Raw genomic sequence first — 27,782 nt, forward strand, 5'->3', positions numbered from 1 at the left:
GGATGTTTGCAACTCTGTAATCTTAGTGCCTTAAATATTTGAAATATTACATCTGTCTTCAGCGTGGTATTCCTAGCTCCATCAAGATATATCCTGGGATAGGCTCAAGCCTTTCCTCTTTTCTCCTGTTCAGGCATGCAAGACTCACCTCACTTGCTGAGACCCATGGCAAGAGCATCAAGTGAAAGGCAGGCCACTTAGTGCAGGTTCTTACCTTTTCAAACACCTCATTGTCAAGGTAAGGGTAGACCCGGAATGCACCCCGGATCCGCTTCACCCCAGGATAGAGCAAAGGCACTGCGTTGATGTAAGCCACACCATGAAAGGAAATCTGCTCTTCTTCTCCGCCACCTCCTCCTCCCTGGAAATTGAAAAACAGAGATTTATAGATCACCTCAATCTATAGTCCTGAAAGCTCACAGCAAGCAGGCAAAGCAAAGAAGGAACAGAATCACAGCAACAAAACAGAAGAACATTTCAGCAAATTCCCAGAACTTTTCCCATTATTTGCTGACTCAGCTCTGAGCACTGAAAGTCATCCTGAAATATGCAATCTTCACAGGGCTTGTGAAAGGTGCTCAGGTTTGGACTTCGGAGAGTCTGCAAGGAAGCGAGTTCATAACAGGAGGCAAGTGATCAAAACGATCTCGGAGATAATCATGGGGCAGATGGGTATAAGTGCTCTCGAATGTATGCTGGGTGAAAGCCCAAGCAAGTGGGACAAGGCCTTGCTTTCAAGAAAAGGTTTTAGGCAGCACTATGGCATGAAGTCCTGGCAAAGAAAGGAACTTCCAGCTGAGCCTCCCTGAGACAAGGAACATAAAGGCAATCAGCCTCTTGCATGGGTAATAAAGAAAAACCAACTGATCAATAATCAGAGCTCATTTTTGTCTCAAGAACACATTCAGGCAAGTAACAACAAAAGAGATAGGGCAATGACTCGTAGCATCCCTGAGGGCTCTACCAGTATGATTAAACACTTTTAATTATACGAATGCTCTTCTTTTGCTTTGAAACCTTTTTGTGTTTCTCTGGGTAATGCAAAATATAAAATAATAATAATGTGTATACGTGATTCAGGTCTCTAATACGCACACATTCTGCCTCCATTAATGCCAACCAAAGTCCACACTTGGTTCATGACTGACTCTCCTCTGGAAGAACTTCTTCATTAAGCTGCAGATTTTCTCCAGGCATAATACCTCTAGCAAATGAATCAAGGCAACATTTAAGCATCCACTTGTTCTCACCTTTCATGATTAAGCATAACAGATGCTTTACCTTGTCTCCTTTTCCACCTTTTGTTTTGGTGGAAGTGACCACAGGCACTCTGGTCATCTCCACAGGCCAGTACCGACAATCTGCAATCCGCTTTCGAAAACTGTGGCATAGAGAAAGACAGGCAGAAAACAATAATTATTCTAGACCAGTGTGATGTAATGGTTAGAGCACTGGACCAGGATTTGGGAGACTGGGGTTCAAATTCCCACTTGCCCCTGAGTCACCATCTGTCAGCCTAATCTACCTCACAAGGCTGTTGGGAGGAAAATATGGAATATAATGAAGATGAAACACCAATTAGTCTTTTGTATCAATGACCAAAATGGCCACCAATGGTATGAATACACCTGAAAATGTGGCTATACCATACATCTTTGCTCAGAAAATGTGTGTCAGCTAGCAGTCACAGCCAAGTAATGGAGTCCTGACTGACACTTCTGGTTTGGCTCTAAATTTTGTTGCCACTCTCACTGCTAATGCCCGGTGTAGAGAGTTTGCATCACAGAGAAGCAGACACAGAGCAATAGCTGCTTTCTGTTCAATACCAGAAATTTAAGCAACATGTCACTTGCTCACTATTATGGTTATTCCTATTTGCTTTGCAGAATGCATGGGTTGTTTGCACCCCTGCAGTCACTGGCAGTCAGTATGGTTGCCTATTTAGGACTAGGAATGGGGAAAACCCAGGTTTATATTCCCATAGCCCTCCCCAGAAGTTCAGTGGGTGACCTTGGGCTGGTCACTTTCTCTCTCTGCCTAACCTACCCCACAAGGTTGTTATGAAGATAAAATGGGGTGAGGGGGCCATGCTTAATACCTTGAATTCCTTGAAGCAAAGGCAATATATAAATGTTACGATACTATTACTAATAATCTGATGTGCCACAGACACCACTGCAAACCAAGCCATAGATGCACACAGGTATGTAGGAAGCTGCCTATTACTGAGTAAAACCATTGGTCCTTCCAGTTCTGTTTTGTCTATGCTGACTGGCAGCAGGTTTCAGGCAGGAAGTCCCTCCCAGTCCTACTTGGAGATGCTCGGGTATTGAACCAGGGACTTTCTGCATGCAAAGAAGATGCTCTGCCACTGAGCTCTGGCTCTTCCCTTAACACTTACTTAGCACTGATATAGAGCTTTATCTCAGTAACTGTCACAATAACTTTTGTACAGGTCAAGGCCAGTCAGATCTTGGCCACCCAATAGTGTCTGAAGTTGTCTCCCACAAGATTGCCAGATCTTTGCTATTAGCCACTATATTGCAGTAGGCCTCATCTAGTTCCTTTGGGCCACTCTATGTAAGTTATGAGCCCATGGAGAAAGGCCTGTTTTCTCACCAGATCACAGCAAGAGGATCTAAGTAGCAGCGCCTTTCCAAGTCCCACATAATCCGTTTTTTAACAGTTTCTGCCTGGATCCTGAGATCTCTATCCTAAAAAGAAAGGAAGAAAAGAACCATTTAGAAGCTCTAGAAATCATCATGTAAAGAAAACGATAAATTCTGCAGCAGGAAACCCTCATTTCCGTCACTATATAAATTAGTGCTTATTTTCAATGGTGGCATTAGAAACAAATTTGGGGGGATGGGACAGAATGGGCAAAGTACATTCTAGTGTGGAGAATAGTTGATGAGTGGAAGCAAACATATCTCGGAAGATGCTTCCCTCCAGACACCATCCTTCTGACGCTTCCTACGCTTTTTTTACACATTAGACTTAGAAGTGTAAGTCATCGCATTCATTTCCAGCTATTATACTCTCTGTTGGCTCTCCAGTACAAAAAGACAAGGTTTCAGGAAAAACTAGGCACTGGCCTGACTTATCCCAGCAATTATCACATTTTTATGATTCTAAATAGCTACTCTGGTTATATTCTGTCCCAGCTCTTTCTTTCAAAGTCACCTCCAGTGTGTTCAGCTCTCCATCCTCCTCCTCGTAAGCACCACCAACGATAAAGGAGTCTGGGATATTCTGCCCCCCTGGTGCTAAGATGTTGGTGACCGGCCACTTTTTGGGCCGGGGTAGTGGTTCTTTCTCACCACCAAACTTCAGTACTCCATTCTTGAACAGGAAGGGGCATTCTTTCTGAAATGATCATAAAGGATAAAGGATTCACGTAATCAGAAAAGTAACACACACACATATGCAGTATAGTATAGAGTGGCGTGGATACAAATGAGGTACAGATACACCCTAATAAACACCCCAGTATAGTTACAAAAGAGAGGACTAAGAATGATTTATATAGATCTTTTAATTTGCAAAGTGCCTTTTAAGTTTCCATTGTGGCATCTCCCAAATGGCTCGTATGAGACAGGCCACTATTTTCCAAATTTTACAAGGGAGGTGGAAAAACAGTGGCTCAGCGTGTTTCTAACACAAAACGCCAATTTGGCATCACAATAGCAAATCTCAGGCTCACATTCTTCCTCCTCCCTGACCCTTCATCCCTCACAGGCTCTAATTTCCCCTCTGAGTTCCTGCTTCACAGTATACCACAGTCTACCATCACATCCATAGTGACAAACTATGATTTGCACTTGCCCTCCAAATCCAAACAGGGGACCACTATTAAACCTGAGGCTTGTTCAGGGAATGAGACAGTGACTTGCTGAAGGCCACACAACAATTCCAGGGGCAGAGGCAGGGGATGGTTTGCCACCTCCACATCTATCATGTGGTGTATGGATCTGAATTCACAGGGCTGGCCCTACCATTAGGCAGGGTGAGGCAGCCATCTTAGGGAACAAACGCTGAGGGGTAGGGAGTGTACAGTACTATGTGTTAAGTGTACTGCACTCTGCATTAAGTGTACCATGCATATGGATGTAAGGAGACAGTGATTTCCATCTGCTCCTGTCCTGTTCTGCTACAGTTCAGCTTCCACCCAAATCTACATTGTTCATCTTGCCATCCACTATGCCCAAAACTATCATAACTAATTATAGAATCAATTATGTAACTAATTAGAAATCTAGTATCTTACAACTGGAGCGAGAAGCCTCTGGTTTTTACCTCAGTTAATTGATTTACTTCATTTATATGCCACCTTTTCACAGTAAGCTGTGCCCAAAGCAGTTTACAATGGACATCCATTTATTATCAAATACACAACATTGCAGGATGGAGATTGCGGAAAGAAAGGTTTATAAAACATTATATAAATACAAAGGAAGCAAAATAAATAAATGATTTAGTAGACAGAGAATAAATTCAATTATTACAAAATAATTAATATAGACTCATGTACAAAGCAAAAAAAGAAAGTTAACAGGCAATAAAATTCTAATGATTGTGCGGGTCTTATTCTAAGAAGCCCCAGAAGCCAGGCTTAAATACAGTTCAGAGGGGATTGGTCTTCTCACCAGACTAGAAGACTGACAGCTGGCTCTCCCATTGCTCCTCAGAGGAGACTAACAGCAGCAAAAGGGAACTGCGGGGTGGGGGAGTGATGTTGAATCCTCTTCTCCAGCCTCCTGGAAGCTCCAGCTGCTGCCGGAGGTCTTATTGGCTATTACGAACTAGTCACCCCAATCACAGCACCCTGTGACTACAGCAAGGGAAGCATGAGCAAGAGCACAGTAAAGACAAGAGTTCAGGATCTCAGCAGGACTCACCTCACCAACAGCAGGCACTTGCAAGCCGATCATATAGTTCTGTGGGGGCCCAGTGGGCAGGAACGTTTCAGGGACTGAATAAACACCTTCCACGGTCACTCTAAGGAGATTGCCCTCGGACAGCTGCCATGGGGACAGCAGACTCTCCTGCACAGATACTGTTACGTTGATGACGCACTACAAAAACAAGATCAGGTTTGGGGTATGCCAGCACTATAAACTTGTATATTGCTTTTATGCAGGTTCAAATTGCCATGGTGTTCCTCAAGGGATCCCAGGGATTTTCAGAGTTCATCAGGAAGATGGAATGATGGCTGTATCAGTTTTACGTCAGTGGTGTCAATAAAATCCTTAGAAAACAGCTGAGCAGAAAACAGTCACATTGCTTCATTTTTAGATTAGTGTGATGCAGCTGGGCCAGGTCTCTCTGCTAAATCCAGTCATTAGGATATTTCCCTCCTACCCACTTCCACTCCACCTAGCCAGCAACTGAGAAAAATGGATGTGGAGAGAGATTGGTGGGTCTATTCCCCGACTCAGGAGAAGGAAGCTTAAGAGGCGGCTGGTGCCAAAGACAGTCATTGGGGGGTTCCTGTAGCCCACCCATGATGAGGGTTCATGGATGAACCAGCCCATGCTTCCAAGGCAGGAGCTGCAGACAATCCAGTTGCCCAAGAGAATTCTGGGCAATAATTCAGATAAGAAACAACACATTAGTTTGCTTTTTCCCTCCTGTCTCTAAGTTCCTTTTCCTTCTGTGTTGTGTCTTTTAGACTGTGAGCTTGGGGGCAGGGACTATCTTATCAATAGGGATGGGTGAAATCTCTCAGTTCTCATTTTCCCAGTCTTAAGTTCAGTTCTCCACATCAGCTTGGAATTTAAAACAAATACAGGTCCTCATCAATATTTTAGTGGGAAATTTTTGTAATACATTTTTCTATGCAGTTTCCCCAAATATACACATTTTTCCAAAACTGTTTCCCATAATATAATGCATTTTTGTATGTTATTTGTAGCAATATATGCATTTGTATGGAAACTTTACTGTAGTATATCATTATTGTACACATTACTTAGTTGGGCCATGCACTGCAGAATTCAGAAAAGTGTGAATCTGAAGGATGGCTGTGTTTCAGTTTGCATATTGTTTCAGCAAGTGCAAATTAGGTAGATCCTCCTTTAAGTGTGAACTGAACCAAATTTCTCCCCATCCTTACTTCTCACTGACACTTCTGTAAGACAATCTGGGAGTAATTTTTAAAACATTTTTGCTTTAAAGATGGATAAAAATGCTTTGAATGATGAGCACTGCACACACACTAATAAGCAAATAAACCATGAGGAGGTGTTTATTTCAGGCACAAAAGCGAAATAGGGGGTTAGTGGTGGGTGGATTTCCACATCTCACTAAACAACCCTTGGAGAGCAGCAGTTGGAACAGAGTATATTTTCCAGTCAACTGTCTTACATTTAAAAAGAAAACCTTATGTTTATTAGATATTTAGTTTAAGCTGGAAAAATATAGCCAGGCAAAAAGGCAGGATACAAACAATTTAAATAAAATAATGTGTGTTAGGATTGAAGTGCTAACCACCAATATTTTGAAGCCAGAGATATTGAAGTTATGTTGCTGCATACAGTTCCTTTGAAGAAATGCCTCTATTATTATTTTTTTAAGTACCTTGGCATCTGGCCGGAGGGTCTCCAGGGGAGAGCCTAGCACAGGGTATAGTGGAAGTGTTGCACTAAATTCACAGAGTCCTGCAGAGAAATAATTTTTGGAGAGGAATCACAAAAGATGGTGTGGCCAAGCAGTGTTAAAAGGAAGTTTTTTGGGAAAGCACCAGGAAACGCAGCTGCTCTTGCCACGCTGCTCTGTAGGTTGGCAAGAATCTGGGATGGAGCAGGCAAATGACCAAAGTTAACAAACCAAGATGGGTTCATAGGTAATAAGAAGCCAACGCTAGAACAAGCCATGGTTTGTAAGCTGCCAACAAACCATGGCTTGTGATCATGGGTTGTTGGGAACAAACCAAACATAGTTAAGCTCTGGAGCAGTCAGTGTGGTAGGGCAAAGATGTGGAGCTGCCCTCCTGCCAACAGCCGCTTACCTGTATGGGGTATGCCAGTGTGGGGGCAAGGGGAGGGTTGTTCATGTGCACCAGTAACAGCACCAGATTGGCTCCACCAGCCTGCCCACACAGCCGGACCTCAACCACCACCCCACCCCACACTGTCCAGACCCACCAACCCACATACTACACCAGCTGCTCTTGGTCAAGCTACAGGACTGTGTTTGCACAATCAAACAAGCCAAGTTTAAACTAAGCAAGCCATGGCTTAGTGTTAAGTGCGAACTAGACCACTGTATAACTTCCATAGTGTGAATTCCAAGGAAAGGGATAAAGCAAACCAAGGATGAATTCTATCACCAACCTTCCAGTAAAGGTAGAAGGTCCATCACAGCTTGACCAAGGGTCATGGTCTTCTCTTCCTTCTGCTTCTTCTCCTTTGGTAAGACTTCTGTCACAGTGACTGGGAATACCAAACATAAGATTTGATAACATTCCTTAAACATCTGTGATGCAGAAGCACCCAGAAGTATGGAAGTGGGATGCTTGCTCTTTTAAAAATGGCTGCTATCCCTACCATCATCTTACTGAAGAACTTCTCAAGAATCATTAGGCTTCTCAGAAATCCTAGGGACGCGCAGAAAACTACTGCCCCATATCATTTGAATGACCCTAGTTTAACTCTCTCTGGCATGCCTTTCCAGGGTCCAGGGGTTCCCTAAGCCAGGCACAAAAATAAAAACCCATCCTGTAATTTGGCCATTGAAAAATCACATATCTAAGTAGCTCAGCCCTGCATCTCCCACTTAGCTGTCCAAACAGGGATCCTGTCCATAATTTCAAAAGCATCACACTTTTTGAGAAAACATTCAAACCAATATCAAGAAAATGAGCAGGCATGTGTTACATTACAATACCCTGACCATGTTGAAGGGATAGAGGCTGAAGGAGGTGCTGTCTGTTTTTACAATATGTGTTTAATTTCAACAATAGTTAACTGAACAAGCCAGCTTCGTAATTCGTGGCCCATGTTTTCAAGCATTGCTAAGCCAGGCCATGACTTGGTGCAAACATGTGGGATCCTGGAGAGAAGATCCCAGCCACTCTGCTCTTCCCTAAATGTTTTGGTGCTTCACTGCAGTAAGTCACAGTTTGACTTACCAAATTTTCTGTACCTGGGCTCACCGTTTAGCTCTCTCTCTATAAACCACGAGCTATAACCAAGGTTGGTTTAATAAAACTTTAAAAATACAGAAATAGTGTGACATGGGAGCTACAAAACAAAGTTCAAAATTCATCTCACTCACAAACTCACTAGATAGTATTTGGCAAGCCCTACTTCTCTCATTGCTATCAGTGCTACTTTTCTAGAAAAAGAGGTATCAGAACTCACCATGAGTGCCTCCTTTGTACTCTTAGAATGGCAATGGCACCCACCTGAGAGGTGGCAGAACTGAGTTCCAGCATGTTCTGGCTGCAAAAGAGCTCTGGTTGCTATAAAGATTCTAATAACATTAAAAGAGCTTGCTGATCAGGCCAGTGGCCCATCTAGTCCAGCACTCTGTTCTCACAGTGGCCAACCAGATTATTAAGATTAAGGAACAAAAGTGCTTTGAGGGTAGTTATTGCAGGCCTGTTCTAGTGGATGAAATATGCACAGGATACAATGTTTCCTTTGAAATAATCAAAGAACAAAACCAATCTCTTCTTTCCCAATTTCTAAAGGACTAAGTGACTGTCAATTCAGAAGCATTTGTTTAAAATGGGGAAACAAGGAAGGGAGGAACACTCTTACTCACATAGCAAAGGTTTGTGTGCAATGTCATCCAGGCTGTGTGGCCCTTCAGGCTGGCAGTCAAAGGTGGTAGTGAAATTATATTTTGCACTTCCTTCTGCTGAACTTTCCACTTTTGCGGAGTCACCAAGGACGATGCCATTGTATTCGGTACGCACAAAGGTAACTGGCCCATCTCCTTTGACACCTTTCTATCAAACAGGGAGGTGGTGTCACTCAGTCTTTTTTGTATGGGACAGATTCAAGTATCACACCACCTGAACAAGATCACACACGCCTTCTTCTCCACATGCCTGTATGCCTCTCTCCATCCATTTAAGCAAGCAAGAGGAATTATTTCACTTTAAGGGCATATTCCAGCTAGGCAAAAACACTCAAGGAGGGTTGGAGAAGTCCAGGGAAGGAGGCTATGGACCCCCCCAAAGGGTCTGGGGGACCACCACCCCTGTTCTAGACCAGTGTTTCCCAACCGGTGTTCCGCGGCACACTAGTGTGCCGCGAGACGTTGCCTGGTGTGCCGTGGGAGGGAGGCGGGCGAGTCGGGCGGCGAGAGGCGGGGCGGCGACGGCGAGGAGAGGCCGCCCAGCGCGGGGCTCTCGCCGTCTGCCTGCCTGGCTTCCTGCGTGGCGCTGACGTCACGGGGCTGTAACGTGCCCCACATAGGCACACGCGGGGCGGCGAGCAAGCTCCCTCCCACATCCCATCGCCGCTCGCTTCGGCCAGCCTACTGGGCTGTCGCAGGCGGAAGGCCTGCGCATGCGCGAGGTTTTCGCGCCTTCGGGATTGCCTTCACGCCTTCCTCCTCCCGGGTCCTTGAGAGCGCGGGAAGCGGCAGCGCGAGACCGGCGTTGAGCCTGGTAGGTATTGCGCTTGCCAAGGCAGTCATTTGGGAAATGAAAACTTGCAAAGCAAGCAACCAGTTCAATCTGAAGTACGTGTATGCTTAATATCCTGTATCTGAAACCTGTTCTGCCCCCTCCCCCACACTTGGTGCCATTTTCATCTACACATGCAGCCGAGTAAGTTGACCCAGAATAGTACCAATTCAGATGGCAGATGGGAGAATGACAGTGCTGAATGCTTTCCCATGTAGAACAGTCCCTGCAAATAAAAACCTAGCATATTTGGAAGAGGGATGCTAGCCTAACCATTACCTTCTATGCTGTTACTATTTTTTTATTTTTTTTTACATAAGTAAAAAGTGACCTTTCCCCATCTGGCATGGTGGTGTGCCTCGAGATTTTTTTCATGAAACAAGTGTGCCTTTGCCCAAAAAAGGTTGGGAAACACTGTTCTAGACCAAACCTAACTTGAAAGGTGGACCAAATTTGAGATTCAAAAACATCAGAGAGAAATATAAGCATGTGGCTTTCTTTGCCACCCTAATCTGAGGGGTCTTGTCTTTAGCTTTAAACTTTTGAGTATGACTTGTTTTATTTTTCATTTATGTGCAGCACCTAATAATACTGATAGAGTGCGGAAGAGAGCACCTACACTTTGGAACTCCCTGCCAATTGACATCATCACTCTTTTTGGCAGTTGCTAAAAGCATGTTTGTTTAGGACAGCCAATCAAGACATGTAGAATGCTGATATGTGCTTTAATCTGATTTGGACCTTATCAGTGATTTTAATTTTTTTGAAAAAATGTTTTAAATTGTTGTTTTTAAATCTTTTTTATTACTGATAATTTTACTATTTCATTCTTTATTTAAACTGTATTGATGTTTTCTTTTGTTTTACAATCAAATGGTATATAAATATTGTGAAATAAATGTGGTGGTACTATACAAAATAAAATACCGAACTCAAAATAAATAAAAATTGTCTCAAAAGGAAAATTTACCAAGTCGTGTCCATCCAGTACTGTGATGTTCACTAGTTTGGCACATCTTTCCGGCACCTCGGGATGCAAAAAGGAAGGTGAGACAGCCATTAGAAGGAAGAATCTGCTGGTGAATAGAGGTGTCTATACAGCTAAAGAAAAGAAGAAAAGAAAGAGGAACATGAACTATCATTTATATATATCTTGCCTTTCCTCCAAGGGGATCAAGCTGATATACTTAGGTTTCTACCCAATTTTACCATTCCAAGAACAACAACCTTGCAAGATAGGCTAGGAAATGCAGAGTAGTATAGAACAAAGTGTTATGTGATGGCTAGAGTGTCAGAATAGGACCAGGAAGATCCCAGTTCAAATCCCCACTCAGCCTTGAAGCTCACAGAGTGACCTTGGGCTACTCAACTTTTTTTGAATGTCACCTAACTTGCAGTGTTGTTCTGAAGCTAAAGAGGAGGGATGTACCATTGGAGAAAAGGCAGGGATAGAAAACTAATGAAATATACAGCACAAAAATGCAGTAATATGGCACAATACTGTATAACCCTGCAGCTGATTGCTGCAATAAGTCTCCAACATTCTCAGATCACTTCCTTTTTGAAAGTCAACAATGAGATCCAACGGCCATCTCAGTAAGTTACTTCCAAGTAACAGTATTGCAGCCCTAATTTGTACTTATTATAGTGTTGTATCCCCCCCCCCCCGTACTTATGAGATTTTCTGTCTTAGGTGCCAAAATAACTTGGTTGGCCTTGAGTACTAAGCACTTGGACTTGAGTGATAAATACATCATTTGCTGCTCTGCCTCAGGCATCAACATGTCAGTTACTGTTGCAGGGCTTGTGCGTGCAAAAAGCGATGTTAAATAACATAAATAAACATTAAACCGATTTCTTTTTAAAAAACACACACACACCCTTTTAAGAGAAGGCGGTCGAGGGGGTTGTGATGCAAACCACTGCAAGTATTTTTGGATGAAACAGCTTATCTTGACCCTGTATCCAACTAACGTCTACTTAGAGCAGACCCTCTGAAATCTATGGGCCTGAGCCAGCCATTAAGTAGATTAAGGTCTACTCTAAGCAGGACTCACGCTGGATGGATACAACCCTGGGAAGCTGAAGTTCACTTTTCACTGGAAAATTTTCGACTCTTGGGAATCAAAGCAAAGGAACACACCTTCACGCCCTGCACTGGATGGAAATAGGTGCGAGCGCTGAACCGGGGGCAGCGGGGAATGAGAGGCGCTCACCTGTCCACCCGCCCGCAGGTAACAGAAGAGCGCAGAGACCCAGCGACGGTTGCTGGAGCATCTTCCGTTGCCATAGCGACGCGGGGGCGCCTTGAGCTCTTCTCCCTTCCCTCGCCCGGAGGGAAGCCTCGCGAGACCTTCCGGCTGCCATGTTTGTTGCGGGCAAGCGAAGGTTCTCACTGGGTTTCGCAGCCGCCTCCTGCCTAGTAATAAGCCTGCCCGGGCACACGTCTGTTGTACCAGCGGTGTCTTCACCACAGGAGTTGCATTTACTGGGCGCAGCAGAAGCCCACAGACCCCTAGATTTGAAGGGAGTTAGCAAGTGTGTTTTTTTTGCAAGCTGTAGTGGTTTGCTAAGAGACTTATACATGGAGCCTGGAAAGAGAAATACCCACCATCTATTACACAATGGTCTGAAGACCTTAATGCCCTTGGTACATTGGAACACCATTTTTCAGCCCGAAAAAGAGGGCCAACGCAGTTTGGATACCTATTTGGAGGGCATCGGTGGTTATTGTATTGTCAGTGTGAATTGACAGTTTTTCTGGGTTTTTACCCTCCGGGTTCCTTCCATTTTTTATTCTTTTCTCAACACCTGCTTTCTTTAATAAATTTGCGAATAATAATAAGTGGAGGGAATTATAACCATCAGATGAGGCGCAAGAAAACAAAGTGCATGTTCCTTATCATTTCATATGTTCTGAGAGCATATAACTTTCTGTTATCGGAAAGTCTCTAAGGCCCAAATGAGGTCTTTCTTGCAACCAAAAATGTTGGACACACGTCTTCCCCCACCTACCCCAGCTAAATCGCTGGGTGATCTCCCCCCCCCCAAAAAAAAACCCCTCATACCAAACCTCTTGTTGACGACTATTTTAAAATAACCCTTCTATGTTGATATTTGGTGGGTGAAAGTCAGGAGTTCACATTGGCCATTTGCCACTGTTTTACTACAAGGTGCCACTGATGGCACTACCAGTGTTAAATTTTCAACTCAGCCAAGAGACAGCAGTGGAAGAAACAGCAGAAGCATGTCCCTCACATGGTGGTGCAAATTGCTTACAAAGAAAGAAGCTGTGGCTTCTCAGAGGGATCCAGATGGCCACTGTGAGAACAGGGTGCTGGTCTACATGGCCCTTTGGCCTGATCCAGCAAAATTCTTATTGTGTTCTTAAATGCTATCTGCTGAAGTTGTTGTTGTTTAGTTGTTTAGTCGTGTTCGACTCTTTGTGACCCCATGGACCAAAGCACGCCAGAGACTCCTGTCTTCCACTGCCTCCCGCAGTTTAGTCAAACTCATGTTTGTAGCTTCGAGAACACTATCCAGCCATCTCGTCCTCTATCGTCCCCTTCTCCTTGTGCCCTCCATCTTTCTCAACATCAGGGTCTTTTCCAGGGAGTCTTCTCTTCTCATGAGGTGGCCAAAGTATTGGAGCCTCAGCTTCACGATCTGTCCTTCCAGTGAGCACTCAGGGCTGATTTCCTTAAGAATGGATAGTTTGGATCTTCTTGCAGTCCATGGGACTCTCAAGAGTCTTCTCCAGCACCATATGGAGACTTTCGAAAAGACAGGACCAGACACACTCTTTAGGTTAAAGTGTTGTTGTTTCCTCCCCTGGTTTTAACTTTATCTGGGTGTGTACAGAGCATATCTTTAAAGCGCCACCACCTCAAGAATCTTGGGAATTATAGTTTACCCTCACAGAGCTGCGATCCCCAGCACCCATAACAAGCTACAGTTCCTGGGATTCTTTGGGGGAAGCTGGGTGCTTTAAATGTTTGGCATGGATTTAGGGACGAGGGTGGCGCTGTGGGTAAAACCTCAGTGCCTAGGACTTGCCGATCGTATGGTCGGCGGTTCGAATCCCCGCGGCGGGGTGAGCTCCCGTCTTTCGGTCCCAGCTCCTGCCCACCTTGCAGTTCGAAAGCACCCCTAAGTGCAAGTAGATAAATAGGTACCGCTTTATAGCGGGAAGGTAAACGGCGTTTCCGTGTGCTGCGCTGGTGCTGGCTCGCCAGAGCAGCTTCGTCACGCTGGCCACATGACCCGGAAGTGTCTGAGGACAGCACTGGCTCCCGGCCTCTTAAGTGAGATGAGCGCACAACCCTAGAGTCGGACACAACTGGCCCGTACGGGCAGGGGTACCTTTACCTTTATGGATTTGACATATGGTGTGGAAATGACCGAGTCTGACTGAGCAAGCAGCATGCTGCTGCTGAACAAGGCTGTTTGTAGAGAGAAAGAGCGATAGAGGGCTCTTGCATCAGTTCCTACCACTGATCTTCATTGACCATCTGTCAGGAATTATTCAGTTGTGATTCCTTCATTGCAGGGGGTTGGACTAGATGACCCTTGGGATCCCTTTCAACTCTTCAGTTCTATGATTCTGTGTCCATAGAGCATTACAGCCTTCGCCTTTCTCACAATAACCGCACAAGGCGAGTGTATATGATTTCCCCCTTTCTATGCATGGGGGAAGCCACAACTATGAAAAGTAGCTTGGTGGTGGTGGTTGGAGTGTGGGCCTCTTGTAGTGTCCTCTATTTTCCTGTTGGGGGCAGCTGGCTCATTACGATCCTGATACTGTAGAAACTTTTGAGCAATTGAGAAAGCTCAGTGCAACTCCCCCCCCCCCCATCCCTCCTGTCCATTTGGAAGGAGTCCTCCTTCCTAGTCAAGATCTGGAACTGCTGGCAGGATATTCTTAGACTGAGATTTTCTTCCTGGCATTTCTGCAGTTGGAGGCTGAGAGCAATACTGGAGAATTCAAGGGATATTTGCAGCAGAGGAAGAATCCAGCTGCAGAGACATCTAGCAGGTAAATTTCCCTTACTGCGCATTGATCTTTAAATTTAGCCTATTGACTTTCTCTGGTTTTCTCAGAACTTGCTCTCACAACCTTTTTACCTCCTTGCACATTGTTGCTGCCCTGAGTCCTTCTGCCTTCAACCCAACGGCAGACCCCAATCAACTTTTCACAATCTCTATGCCCTGTGCTCCTCCAACAATTTCAATTTAACAGGCATAATCCCTGTTACCGCTCTCCCTGGGGTGGGGTGGGGAATTGCTACTCCTATTTTGCCTTTTGAATATCTTTCATAAATGCCCTTTAAGGTTTTTATTTGTATACACTCACACACATGTCCCTGCAAGTGGGTTCAGCCTAGGGATGGTGTCTCTCTTGCTCTTTTTAAAAAATATTTTTATTAATTGCGAACACATAAATACATCAAATATACATAAATAAAACTAAAAAGAAAAATAGAGAATATAAAAAGAAAAAAGAAACAGAACAAAGAATAAAAAATAGAAAGACAGATAACAAATTTCAAAAAATAAAAAATAAAAATAAATATTTTCATATCAACTTCTACATAGGGAGGTCAAGCTTTTTTTAAACAGCTTTGGCTTGGCTCCGTATTTCATATCTCTTGACTTCTTGCTATCGATGAATGTACTTGTAAATATTTTTTTCCCCAGATAACTGTATTCAAATGGTAAATCTTGGAGAGACAGTCTGACTGTCACTGAGACTCACGGAGGGATGGTGTGTCTCTTAACTGTAGCAGTGGCAGACCGTGGGGTCTCAATTTTCAGCGGCACCCTGTGCGACGCCAACATTCAGTGCCCCCTTCGCCTCTCGCCTTCCACTCTACGGCGCCCCCTGTTGCACCCCAAGGCTCCATGCTCAGTGCAACTGAACTGGTTGCGCCCCCCTAAATCCGCCTCTGAATGTAATGCAGATGGATCTAAACGCACATACAAAAAACCCACAATTGTTCGAATAATTGTTCTTCTAGTATTGCAATTAACCTACATTAAAGATATTTTTGCAGCCCCAGTAACTATAAGTAATTTTTGTTAGCTACCTTTATTTCTGTTTTGTCCGACAGAACTTTACTCCTGCTTCTCTATCCAAGGGCATATAAATGTAACATCCAGAAAAGGAGTTGCAGCAAGTTTTTTTATTGCGTGCGGAGCCAAGCTTCCTCTCGCTAGTGCAAAATAAATGGCAGGCATGCTTGCCAGCTAACTTTTAAATTCATTATGTTCATTCACAGAAGTATTCATTTGACGCATCACAAATCACAGTGTGCTGGATGGATGGGTATTCTTTCTCAGCATAAGGCAGCTGCATTTCTAATCTTATTGTATAGAAAAGCCCATATATTAATTGTTCCTGTCTCCATCGTTCTGTATTTGGGCACCTCCAGACTGTCTGTGTTTTGTGGGAGGGGCTCAAGGGCACACTGGGAAATTTAGCTTTGTGCAAATAGAGTGAAGTAAAGAACTCTGTCACCCGAGCACAACAAATCCGCTTTAAAAAAGAAATGGACTTCTTCCCATTTGAAAAGTGATGGGGAAATGTGTGGGAAGAGTAAATGACTGGCAGGAAGACATAAAAAAACCCCGACAGACAGGTGCTCTGTTGCAACAGATCTACTTCTTGTTTAAAAAGGAGAAAGAGGACATTTTTCAGTTAGAAAAGGGATGTGGAAATGCACCAAAAAGGGTGAGACGAATGTGTGATTACTGGGAAGACTCGTAAACTACCCCACAAGAAAATCAGGATGAATGCAGGAACAGGATGAATGCTCACTGTCACATGACCACTACACAAACAAAACAAAACAAATGTTCATAAAAGACTAGATATAATCCAACCTTTTGTTTGCATAAACTTTATGCAAACAAATCAGGATGAATGCTTAATAAATAGGTCATCTGGAGGAACCCTTCTCAGCTCATAGCTTTTAGCTGTATATCTTGATTTGACATCAGTAGCCATGTGTCTAAATTTGAAAAGGACAGCCTTTCTCTTTGAAGGGTCATTAGAAGAGAGTCCGGGGCTGTCCAGGCCAGGTCCAGTTTAAAGAGGCTGATCCACACCATACAGCATATTCAACGCATATCTGAAGCGCATGACATTCCCCCAAAGAATCCTGGGAACTGTGATTCCTATACACACGGTACTACAATTTCCAGCACCTACAGCATACTAAAGTTCCCAGAATTTGGGGGTGGCGGGGGTCAAGTGCTTTAAATGTGTGTTGAATATGCTTTAAATGTATAGTGTGAATCTTCTCATAAGAGGAGGGCAGGCTTAAAGTTGCCCATCAACAGATCTCACCTGGACAGCAGGCAAACAACTCACCTGGTCACAGTTTCTTCCACTAGGCTGAGATGAATTGCATTTCTGTTTCAATTATAAAAATTCCTTCTGAATTTGCGTCTATACCTCTCAATCAGAGTATAGAACTATTCTGCAGATCCATGCCCACTTTTACCCTCCTCTCCCTTTTTGCATGATGCCTAAATGTTTGACAATTGACTGCTGGATTCTCCCTCCTGTAAAACACTGGGCTTACTGTGTAAGGTGAGCTGGGGAGACCTCCTAGCTCCCTGCGCAGCTCTCAATTAATGGGGTGCCTTTTGCATCTGTTCATCCCCTGCCCTGCCCCTCCCAGCTCTGTTCGCCAGCCAGTTGGCCAGCTCCAGGGAAGGCACAGGACTGGAATAGCATTGCTATCTCATCCTTGTTGGCAGAGCCTGCTTTTTTGTCATCTTGGTCTCTGACATTTGAGTGTGTCTTCCCCCATCCCCTGTCTCTGGCTCCAGCTACCCTTATCTCCTTCATTGCCCCGCCAAAATAAAGTATTCCACAAGGGCATCTCTTGGGTATGTGCAAATTTAGAGCAGGGTTTTCTCAAACTTGGTTCCCCAGCTGTTATTGGACTACAACTCCCTGGCCCTGCTAGCTAGGCATGATGGGAGCTGTAGTCCCAAAAGCAACCCAAGTTTGGGAAATCCTGGTTTAGAAGAAAAGGCAAGTAAGAGGGGACGTGATCAGATTTTATAAAGCTATGCATGGTGTGGATGAAGTGGACAGAGAAAGGTCTTTCCTCCCTCTCTCCTAACACTAGAACCCGCGGACATCCAATGAAGTTGAATGTTGGAAGATTCAGGAGAGAAAAAAGAAAGTACTCCTTCAGGCAGTGCATAGCTAAACTGTGGAACTTCCTGCCACAGGAGGCAGTGATGGCCACCAACCTGGTTGGCTTTAGAAAAGAATTGGGCACACCCATGGAGGATAAGGCTATCAGTGGCTACTAGTCATGATGGCAGTGCTCTGCCTCCATGTTTGGAGGCTGTAATGCTTCTGAATACCAGTTGCTGGAAACCCCAGGAGGGGAGAGGGCTCTTGGCCTTGGGTCCTGCTTGCCAGTTTACCAGAGGCATCTTGGTGGCCAGTATTAGAAGAAGAAGAAGAAGAGTTTGGATTTGATTTCCCACTTTATCACTACCCTGAGGAGTCTCAAAGCGGCTAACATTCTCCTTTCCCTTCCTCCCCCACAACAAACACTCTGTGAGATGAGTGGGGCTGAGAGACTTCAGAGAAGTGTGACTAGCCCAAGGTCACCCAGCAGCTGCAGGTGGAGGAGCGGGGAAGCGAACCCAGTTCACCAGATTACGAGTCTACCGCTCTTAACCACTACACCACACTGGCTCGATGAGCACGATGCTGGGCTAGGTTGTCCACTGGCCTGATCCAACAGGCTCTTCTTATGTTCTTAAAGAACCCTGAGGGTTGTAGCTCTGTGAGGGGTAAGCTGAAGGTTTCTCTGAGTGAAGCCATGTGCTTTAAACATGCTCTGAATGAATGGGGTGTGTGCAGCCTTAAGCTATCCAGCTGAAACAGAATGTAGAGCCGGGAGAGGAAATCGTCTTCCTTCCTTTGTAAAGCCAAAACATGGCGGTGTGGAAGATAATAAACGGACGGCGATGACAGGAGCTCTATCCAAGGGTATCAGAGAAAATCCCTTGCTCAATTAAAGAGCCAAAGGAATTTCAAGAGGTGTGTTGTGAGCTGAAACCTGGCCTGTAGCATTGGCTCCAAGTTGTGCCTCTGTGTGTGTGCAGCTTTGAGAGACTGTTGTTTTCTGTCAACTGAGAGAGAGGGGGATGATGGCTGTCTAACGAGAATGCAGGGGACTGTCAGGGTAGCAACGCCAAACCAGCTGCCTGGAATTAAATGATCCCGTTTATCATGAGCACAAGTGAAGTTCCCCCAATTAAAAACCACTTAGACCTGGCAGAGAGACAGGCAGTCAAACTCAATCCAGGGGCTCAGCTACGCAGAGCATTTTTATAAGCCCATATTTCGGGCTGTAGCTGCCTGCAAGAGAGATCGTGGGCAGGTCCGCATCACACATTTAAAGCATGCAGCTTTCTTACAAGGAATCCTGGGAACTAGTTTCACAGAGCTATAGTTCCCAGCACCCTTTGCAAACTACAGTACTCAGGATTCCTGAAGGGGTGGAATAAAGTGCTTTAAATGTACAGTATGGTGTGAATCTGTCCAATATCTATCTATTTTATTAAAGTTTATATACCGCATGATTGTTAAAATAGAAAATCAACTGCAGCTGGAATTTTGTTAGCCCAAAATTGGAAATTACAAGAAGTACCAACAGTGGAGGAATGGCAGAAGAAGATGATGGACTTTTGGGAGCTAGCTGATCTGACTGGAAGAGTCCGCGACCAGAAGGAGGAGGAGTACCAGGAGGAATGGAAGAAATTTAAAGACTATTTAGCTAAATATGTTAAGCTAACTTAAATAGAATTACTTGCAAGTATCAGATTGGCCTAGTATTTAAATATGTGATGTTATAGAATAAGATGTTTAAAGTTAAAATGAAAAGAAAGAAAGAGGTTAATTGACTTAAGTAAATTTTAGGTGAAATTAGTTTTGGAAAACTGCTATAATGATATATATGGAAACTCAGCCAGGGGGATTCGAGGAAGTCACCCAACAATGTTAACAAAAGTGGAACCACTACAGTTAGGATCTATGTTTGGGTTTTTTTATGTTTTCTTTTTGTATCTGTTGATATGTTTGTTACAAATTTGGAAAATTAATAAAAAAAAAATTGGGGGGGAATCAAAATGGGTAAGAAAGAGAATAAAACAATGAAATTATCAGTAAAAGCAGTTCCGAACAACTATTTGCAACATTCAAAGAATAACTAAAATAAGTGATAAGCTGAAAACAAGCTTAAAACAGCTGTCAACATTGTACCTGCCTGGGTAGTCTTGCCTAAACAAAAATGTTTTTAGCATGTGCTGCAAAGAGTACAGTGAAGGTGCCTGCCTGATGTCAATAGATGGGAAGTTCCAAAGTGTGGGAGCTGCCCCAGTAAAAGATAAATTTATTACAAGTGCAGAACAAGTATTATGTTGCACCTGTAACAGGGCCAGTTCTGTCAATTGAAGTGGTCAACTGGGCACATAGGTAAAAGGTAAAGGAACCCTGGACAGTGAAGTCCAGTCAAAGGCGACTATGGGGTTGCGGCGCTCATTTGCTTTCAGGCCAAGGGAGCCGGCGTTTCTCCACAGACAGCTTTCTGTTTCACATGGCCAGCATGACTAAACCACTTCTGGCGCAACAGAACACCATGATGGAAATTAGAGCACAAGGAAATGCTGTTTACATTCCCGCAGCAGCAGTACCTATTTATCTACTTGCACTGACATGCTTTCGAACTGCTAGGTTGGCAGGAGCTGGGGAAGAGCAACGGGAGCTCACTCCATCACTGGGATTTGAACCACCGACCTTCTAATTGGCAAGCCCAAGAGGCTCAGTGGTTTAGACCACAGTTCCACCTGCACATATGGGGTAGCCAACTGGCACCAAGTAATTTAGGGCTTTATATGCTAATAGTAACACCTTGGACAATAACTGACTCAGAATATCTGACTGCACACACTATTACTATTTAAAAAAATAAATAAATCTGTGATAAATAGAATATCCGAGCCAAAATGAACGGGGTGGGGGTTGTTCTCCCTGAAATTTCAGCATTGCAGTTTCTCCAAAATTTCAGCTTTGCAGCTCCTCTGATTTTTGCACATTCTTAGCTGTCTCCCTTGAGGGCTACCCACACCCCACCTGAACTCTGGCAACAACGATCACAAAAAAGACATGTTACAGGGCTCGACATCAACTCCGCCAGCCACCGCTGCCTCTGAGCTCCTTGTAAGCAGGCTGACAAACCATCGGATGAAAGGCGCAGTATCAAGTGAATATCAGTTGTGGTGTCACTGGATGCTGGTTTTTCTAGCTGGGGGCCAGGCGAATGCCTTGCTCTCAATCTGATCCTGCTCACCCTCCAGTGGGTATCATATAATGATGGGATGATTTACTGGAGCAGGTGTGAGGCTGAAAAGAAGAGGCAGGCCTGTTAGCCGGCGGAGAATGTATTCTCAGCTAACCTCGGGGGAGACTCATCCACTTGCTTCATGAACATACCATGCCAGGTCAGAGGAAGAAAAAAAAGAAAGGGGAATCATAGAACTGCAGAGTTGGAAGGAAACCCCAAAGGTCATCTAGTGCAACACTCTGCAATGCTGGGAAAAATGATAGCCGCATCAAAATCGCAGGTCCTTGGCCCCGCCAGATATCTGTTCATATACAGCATTTGTAGCCCATTCCGCAGTCTGACTTACATGCAGTCACTGAAAACAGGGCAGTCCCTGCCCACATGCTTGCAGTCTAAACAGCATGACACACAAGGAGAAAGGAAAGAGGAGAGAAAGCAAACTAAGGTGCCAATTCTTGCAATGGTCTCCTGGCATTGAAACAGCTCACGAGGCGCCTGGTGGAGCTGGTCTTTTGGCAAAGCCACTCATCTCTCCCACTGAGGCAGCCTGATGGAATCGGCAGGCAATGTATTAAGGCCAAGGGACCGCGAGGGGAGGAGGAACAGATTATATGTTTCCTCTGAGGCTTTCAGTCATTTAATGAAGAGACATGCACAGCCAACACAAGCAGGATTTAACCCCAGCTCAGCTGCTGTCCAGTACAGGTTAAATCCTGCTGGGAAAAGAGGCACCTCTGGGGGTGGGGACAGGGCCCCCAGACTCAAAGAAACTCCTGCTTTTTGCAGACATTGGCTGTGTTACAGGGAACCAGCCAGAGAGGGCTTTCTCAGTAGCGGCACCTGCCCTGTAGAATACCCTCCCATCAGATATCAAGGAAAAAACCAACTACAGTGGTGCCTCGCAAGACGAAAAGAATCCGTTCTGTGATTCTCTTCGTCTAGCGGTTTTTTCGTCTTGCGAAGCAAGCCCATTGACGGATTAGCGGATTAGCGCTATTAGCGCTATTAGCGGCTTTTAGCGGCTTATCTGCTGATCGGATCAGCTGATAAGCGGCTTAGCGGCTTAGAAAAGGGGGGGGAGGGAAAAAAACCAGCAGGAACTCGCAAGACATTGTCGTCTTGTGAAGCAAGCCCATAGGAAATTCGTTTTGCGAAGCACCTCCAAAACGGAAAACTCTTTCATCTAGCGAGTTTTCCGTCTTGCGAGGCATTTGTCTTGCGGGGCACCACTGTATCTGACTTTTAGAAGACATCTGAAGGCAGCCCTGTTTAGGGAAGTGTTTAAAGTTTTATTGTATTTTAATATTCTTTCGGGAGCTGCCCAGAGTGGCTGGGGAAACCCAGCCAGATGAGCAGGGTATAAATAAATAAATAAATAAATAAATAAATAAATAAATAAATAAATAAATAATAATGATAATAATAATTAATACTACTACTACTTCTCTTGCACATGTAGTGATGCCTATAAAATGCAGGCTTCTTTCTTGGGAGGGGAGAAAGGAGTGCTTTCCCAGTCCTATGATCAGTGATTCATGTGTTGTCATAATGATGTCATCTGATTGACAGAGTGGGCTACCCCGGCCACCTGTCACATTTGGGCCATGTCGCTCGTCCTGATAAGGATGGTCTGGCCCATGGAGCCAAAACCCTTTCCACACCCCTGACCTGATCTGAGTTGCAAAGCTACACGCCTTTCCCAGGAGGCGAAGGAGCTAGAGGGTCCCAAATGAGCCCAAATGGACAGAGATAGCTTTGCTATCTCCTTTTGCTCTGTGGGGTTTCTCTTGCGCTTGATCGGGAAGCTGCAGTTAGTGCAGAATGCTGCAGTCAGATTGCTGGTAGGAGTGAGACTCTGTCAGTGTATATCACCTCTACTCGGTGACCTGTACTGGTTGCCGATTTCCTACTGGGCAAGGTACAAGGTGTTACTATTAGTATATAAAGCCCTTAACTTGGGACCAACTTACCTGCGAGATTGCCCTACCCCATGTATGCCCAGTTTGCTTCAGTCTGTAGAACCGGCACTATTACAGGTGCCACATAATACTCAGCCCACATTTGTAAGAAACTGATCTTTCTGTAAGAAACTTTGGAACTCCCTGCCTGTTGATATCAGGCAGGCACCTTCACTTCAGTCTTTTCAGCACCTGCTAAAAATATTTTTGTTTCGGTAGGGCTATCCAGACATGCAGAATGTTGGCATATGTTTTAATCTTGGTTGTTTTTATTTCAGTTTATTGTTGACTTCAGTTATTTTTGAACGTTTTACATAGTCATTTTAAACTGTTTCTTAACTGATAATTTTATTGTTTCATTCTTTTCTCAAAGCGCTTTCTAGGTATCATGGCAATCAAGCATTATATAAATTTTGTGAAATAAATAAAAATAAAATAAATTCTGTCCCACACACCAGAACAGACAGGTGGGATGTAAAGGAAGGATAGGGTAATAGGAAAGAGAGATCAAACAGCTGAGACACAGAGCCTGTTGACCCATTTTGATGAAACATGTGGTACAGTCCTCCGGTTTTCCTGTGTCTCTCACCACCATAGCACACTTTGCCCCTTGACTGAAGCATCTCAGCCTTTTGCATTACAGTGGTACCTCGGGTTAAGTACTTAATTCGTTACAGAGGTCCGTACTTAACCTGAAACTGTTCTTAACCTGAAGCACCACTTTAGCTAATGGGGCCTCCTGCTGCCGCCGTGCCGCCGGAGCACGATTTCTGTTCTCATCCTGAAGCAAAGTTCTTAACCTGAAGCACTATTTCTAGGTTAGCAGAGTCTGTAACCTGAAGCGTATGTAACCTGAAGCGTCTGTAACCTGAGGTACCACTGTAGTTGGACCTGGCTCCTAGTTGGCTCTGGCGCCACCTACTGTTGGGCTCCCTGCCTTGCAACCTACCGTTCCCAACGGGCTCCAGGCACCACTGCCCTGCTGTAGCTTCTTCCTGGAAGATGATCCATAAATACAGAAATAGGTATAAATAAAAATCTTTCTTTACAGATTGATTCAGATTCTGGATCCTCCAACAACCCCCAAAGATGGCTCACAGGAATAAAGCTGGGGCTTCCAAAGCCAGTCGTGCCAAGAAAACTCCCAAGGAGACGCCAGTTGTTACAGGACCCAATATGGACTCTCTGGGTTTCCTGGCTATGGACAGCAACGTCCCAGGTTTGTCGCAGGTCATCCTTCAAAAACTCAACATGAAGAGCTACGATGACTACAGGTGAGGTTTGTTGGTAAATGTAGGTGGGAGTGATATTTCAGAGGATGCTGAAAATCCTGGTTTTGGGGTGTGTGTGTGTGTTGATAGCTTCACAGAAGTTGTTAGGATCCAGGCCTGCAAGTGAGAATCTGCACTCTGGGAGCCAGGAGATGTTCATTCCAAGACTGGGAGCTGAAATATGAGCCTTAGTAAGATAGGGGGGAATATCTCTTTAGCCTCATACACGCCAACTGATCCTGCTCATCATGGGCCGTGCTGATTTCCTGGTCCCTAATAAATTACTGCCCACATTTATTTGGCCTTTTGAGAATGCCTGGTTAAACATTTTTGGTTTTGTTAAGAGTGAGGTACAAGCTTTCTTGTTTTTCAGGTTTCTGCTTCCTCTGCAGAGTCTCTAGCCCAGTCTTCCCCAGCCAGATGTTTTGGACCACTACTCCTTCAGTCACAGGCAGCATGTTCCATAATGCACAAACTAACCCCTAATTCTAAAAAAAAGACAAAGAATAAAAAAATACAGTACATCCCCATTTACCTAACATTCTGGCAGCTGAATGAACAGTTTTGGTATGGTGCTGCTACAAGTTTTGTTTTTGAGAACAAACTTAGTTAAAGAAAGAAAGAAGCCTTGCCAATATTTATTTGTATATTTAGAGCATTTGTACACTGTTAGGTGCCCAGAAAAGCTCACCTACAACTGATTAAAACAAGAGGGTCCCTGTTTGTGCTGTTTCTTCACAGGTCTGCAGTGGAAGGCAGAAAACTGTGCACAGATTTTGGCATCCGGTCCTATTTTGAGATGTTCCAGAAAATGGAGGACACTTTCAAGTTTTGTGTTGAGTGCAAGAAGCTTCCGGAATCAATGCCTGATCCTAAAAGCCTGCGGCGCTGCAAAAGGTTAAAAAATAATAATAGAACTGTTATTCAATGAAAAAAATCCTGGATCAGGAGAGCCTTGGGCCCTCTGGATATTTCTGAACTGCAACTCCCACCATCCCTTGCTGTTGACCATTTTTGCTGGGGCTGGTGGGAGTTGTAGCTCAACAACATATGGAGGGCCAGATGACATTTTTAAGCATAATACATCAAGCAAATAAATGTGCATGTGACCAAACCAGGAAACTATGGCTGCCTGCTTTGGAACAAACCAGTATATCAAGCTACAAATTGTTTTAGGATCCAAAGCAGGCAACCATTGTTTCCCAGCCAGATGAATCAGGAAACTATGGCTAAGGAGATGCTTCCTGGCTTCTCTGTGGTTCCTGCAAAGGGGAAGAGCAAAGCAGCTACGAGCAAAGGCTCGTTCATATCCCAAGTTGAGATATGATCGTCCATATATAGGCAATGAATGAAGATCACTTCTTGCTATGGATATTGAAGCCAGTGGGGTCTGGTAGGCTGAACCTTTTAGCAACCTTCTTTCCACTCCCAGGTGCCAGAATGTCTATTACTGTGGCTCAGAATGCCAACGAGCCAACTGGCCCACACACAAAAAGGTCTGCAAGAAGCTGAAACTGGTGGCTCTCGACCGACTAGTGGAATGGCTTGTTTTCACAGGTAAGCCTGCTATGGGCATGAGATTCAGTGCTGGTGTATTTTTTCCCCTCTGCCCTCTCTCAGTTACTCTGTTAGTGTATCTTCACTGGCAGAATGGCTCTACAAGGTGTTCAGTCATGGCCGCGGCCGTTCTGATGTGCCACCTGCACTGCAGGGCTTCCACCAAATCCTTTGCTGGCCAATCTTCAGAATCAGGTTATGCTCTTTATTCATTCATTAATCACAGTTTCCAATTAAAGAAAAACAACTCTACCTGACAATAAACTATAAAAAATACAATGTGTATTACAGCAGGCAGACTTAAAGGTTGGGCAAAGGCACCTTAGAAACAAACAAACCAATTAATTCCGAGGCCTACTAGTAACCCAAAGGTCTACCAGTCAACCTGAAGCTTTTGTTCCACTGTGATTCTTCCGACAGGCGACATCCCTTTCCTCACAAGCCCCTGGACGAAGCGAATCCTGGAGGTGAGAGGCTGGGAGGACTACTTCTCGATGCAGGATGGTCTAGAGGAGAAGCTCAGCAATATCATGACTGGGCGTTACATGAACATCCTCTGGGCCAATGCTGGGAAGCCAAAGCCGGAGGAGGCGGAGCTCCTGGAGTCTGTCAAGCGGGTGATGACGGACTTTGTGTCCAGACCAGCCACCATTGGCTTGGGGCTGTGCCTGTTCCACCTCGACCCCTACGCCAAGCCTATCACGGTGCACGTGGTTGGAGCTTCCCACGTAGAGACTCTGAATGCCCGGGTGACAGACTACGATGAGCTCTCCCGCATGTTTCCAAAGCACCAGGGCATTGAGGTGGTGATGGTGGGCGTTGACGTGGTAGATGGGCCCATCATGAGGCCGCCGTTGGTGGCTTTTGGGCCCCGGGAACGAGTCTACCTCAGCAGCTACAAGGGCCTTTATCACGACTTCTGGGAATCGCAGGTAGAGACCCAGCAGGCTCCTCGGCCTGACATCGTGGTTGGCTTCCACCCAGGTATGTCATTCCATTGTCCCTTCCCTGTAGCTCAGCGGTGGAGCTTCTGTTTGTGTGCAGAAGGTCCCAGGTTCAATCCCCATCATCTCTGGGTAGGAATCCTGGGAACAGTAACTTGCTAAGGATGCTGGGAATTTCATTTGCGAGGGGTAAACTCCAGCTCCCAGAATTCTTTGCCGTGGGAGGGAGCCTGCTTTAAATGCAGTGGCGTAGCGTGGGTTGTCAGCACCCGGGGCAAGGCAAGTAATTTGCACCCCCTAACTCGAGTCGCACCGCACTGCACGCCTGGCACCCCCCCCCCAGTGGGCGGCAACCCGGCGGCTCGGATCAGATTCACACAGCCAGCACTGCAGTGAGAGTAAGTGAGCCAGGTAGGGGCAGAGAGCTGCGAGTGCGAGCGCGCCCTCCCCAGATGTTGCGCCCGGTGCGCCCGGCCCCCCTGCACCCCCCACGCTACGCCACTGTTTAAATGTATGGTGTGTTGGAGCCCTTCCCATTACAAATGGTGCTTGAAGCCTTTAGCTACCCTCTTTAGCTGGTCTTTTGCGTTTGCAGGATATTTGTGGACCCAGCAGAGAGAAAGGGAGAGAGAAGGAGTTTCAGAAATCCTTGTTTATGCTAATACACTCTTAGGATCATCCTTAAATCTGTCTGTGAGCTACTGGAAATGGAATGCAGTAAATGGCAACAGAGAGATCCAAGTATTTTATCTGTAGGTGAACAATGCCAGCAAACTGACAGCCTTAAGAGCAGTTGTCCATCTCCACCCCAATGGGAATAAGAACCTACCCCCCCCTGCAATTTTTGATCTGTTTGCTAGCTTGGTTTGGAATGCAGGAAACTTTACATTAGGATCAGCTAATTGCCTATGTAGCCCAGTGCTGTCAGCAGCAAGGGTTGGGAACTTCTGGCCAGCAGGGCAAATTAAGCCCAACACAGATCCCATGGGCTGTTTCCGCCAAACTGTTTCCACCAGCCCTATACCTGGTCTCAC

At 45.0% G+C, this 27,782-nt stretch overlaps 2 protein-coding genes across 3 annotated transcripts in view; one reads left to right on the forward strand and one right to left on the reverse strand.

The window, feature by feature from the left end:
• CFAP70 (cilia and flagella associated protein 70) overlaps positions 1-11,963 on the reverse strand; it is a 33,216-nt gene extending 21,253 nt beyond the window's left edge. The window contains exons 1-10 of one of the 2 annotated variants that reach the window (XM_083476154.1): positions 11,857-11,963; positions 10,611-10,741; positions 8,770-8,952; positions 7,335-7,433; positions 6,580-6,659; positions 4,899-5,075; positions 3,184-3,366; positions 2,620-2,714; positions 1,282-1,381; positions 215-361 (exon numbers count right to left, since the gene is read on the reverse strand). In XM_083476154.1, coding sequence (XP_083332280.1) covers positions 215-361; positions 1,282-1,381; positions 2,620-2,714; positions 3,184-3,366; positions 4,899-5,075; positions 6,580-6,659; positions 7,335-7,433; positions 8,770-8,952; positions 10,611-10,741; positions 11,857-11,930 — 1,269 coding nt within the window. In that variant the 5' untranslated portion in view covers positions 11,931-11,963. Of the gene's footprint in view, positions 1-214; positions 362-1,281; positions 1,382-2,619; positions 2,715-3,183; positions 3,367-4,898; positions 5,076-6,579; positions 6,660-7,334; positions 7,434-8,769; positions 8,957-10,610; positions 10,742-11,856 lie in introns of both variants that reach the window. The other variant, XM_083476155.1, reaches the window with a different exon arrangement.
• A 2,444-nt stretch (positions 11,964-14,407) lies between these two features.
• MSS51 (MSS51 mitochondrial translational activator) overlaps positions 14,408-27,782 on the forward strand; it is a 28,012-nt gene continuing 14,637 nt past the window's right edge. The window contains exons 1-5 of the mRNA XM_083473799.1: positions 14,408-14,675; positions 24,028-24,250; positions 24,989-25,144; positions 25,680-25,804; positions 26,225-26,788. Of these exons, the coding sequence (XP_083329925.1) occupies positions 24,066-24,250; positions 24,989-25,144; positions 25,680-25,804; positions 26,225-26,788 (1,030 nt within the window). The 5' untranslated portion in view covers positions 14,408-14,675; positions 24,028-24,065. The remainder of the gene's footprint in view (positions 14,676-24,027; positions 24,251-24,988; positions 25,145-25,679; positions 25,805-26,224; positions 26,789-27,782) is intronic.

Source organism: Podarcis liolepis (assembly GCF_965112155.1).
Source record: "Podarcis liolepis genome assembly, chromosome: 14".
In the NCBI taxonomy this organism is placed as follows: domain Eukaryota; kingdom Metazoa; phylum Chordata; class Lepidosauria; order Squamata; family Lacertidae; genus Podarcis; species Podarcis liolepis.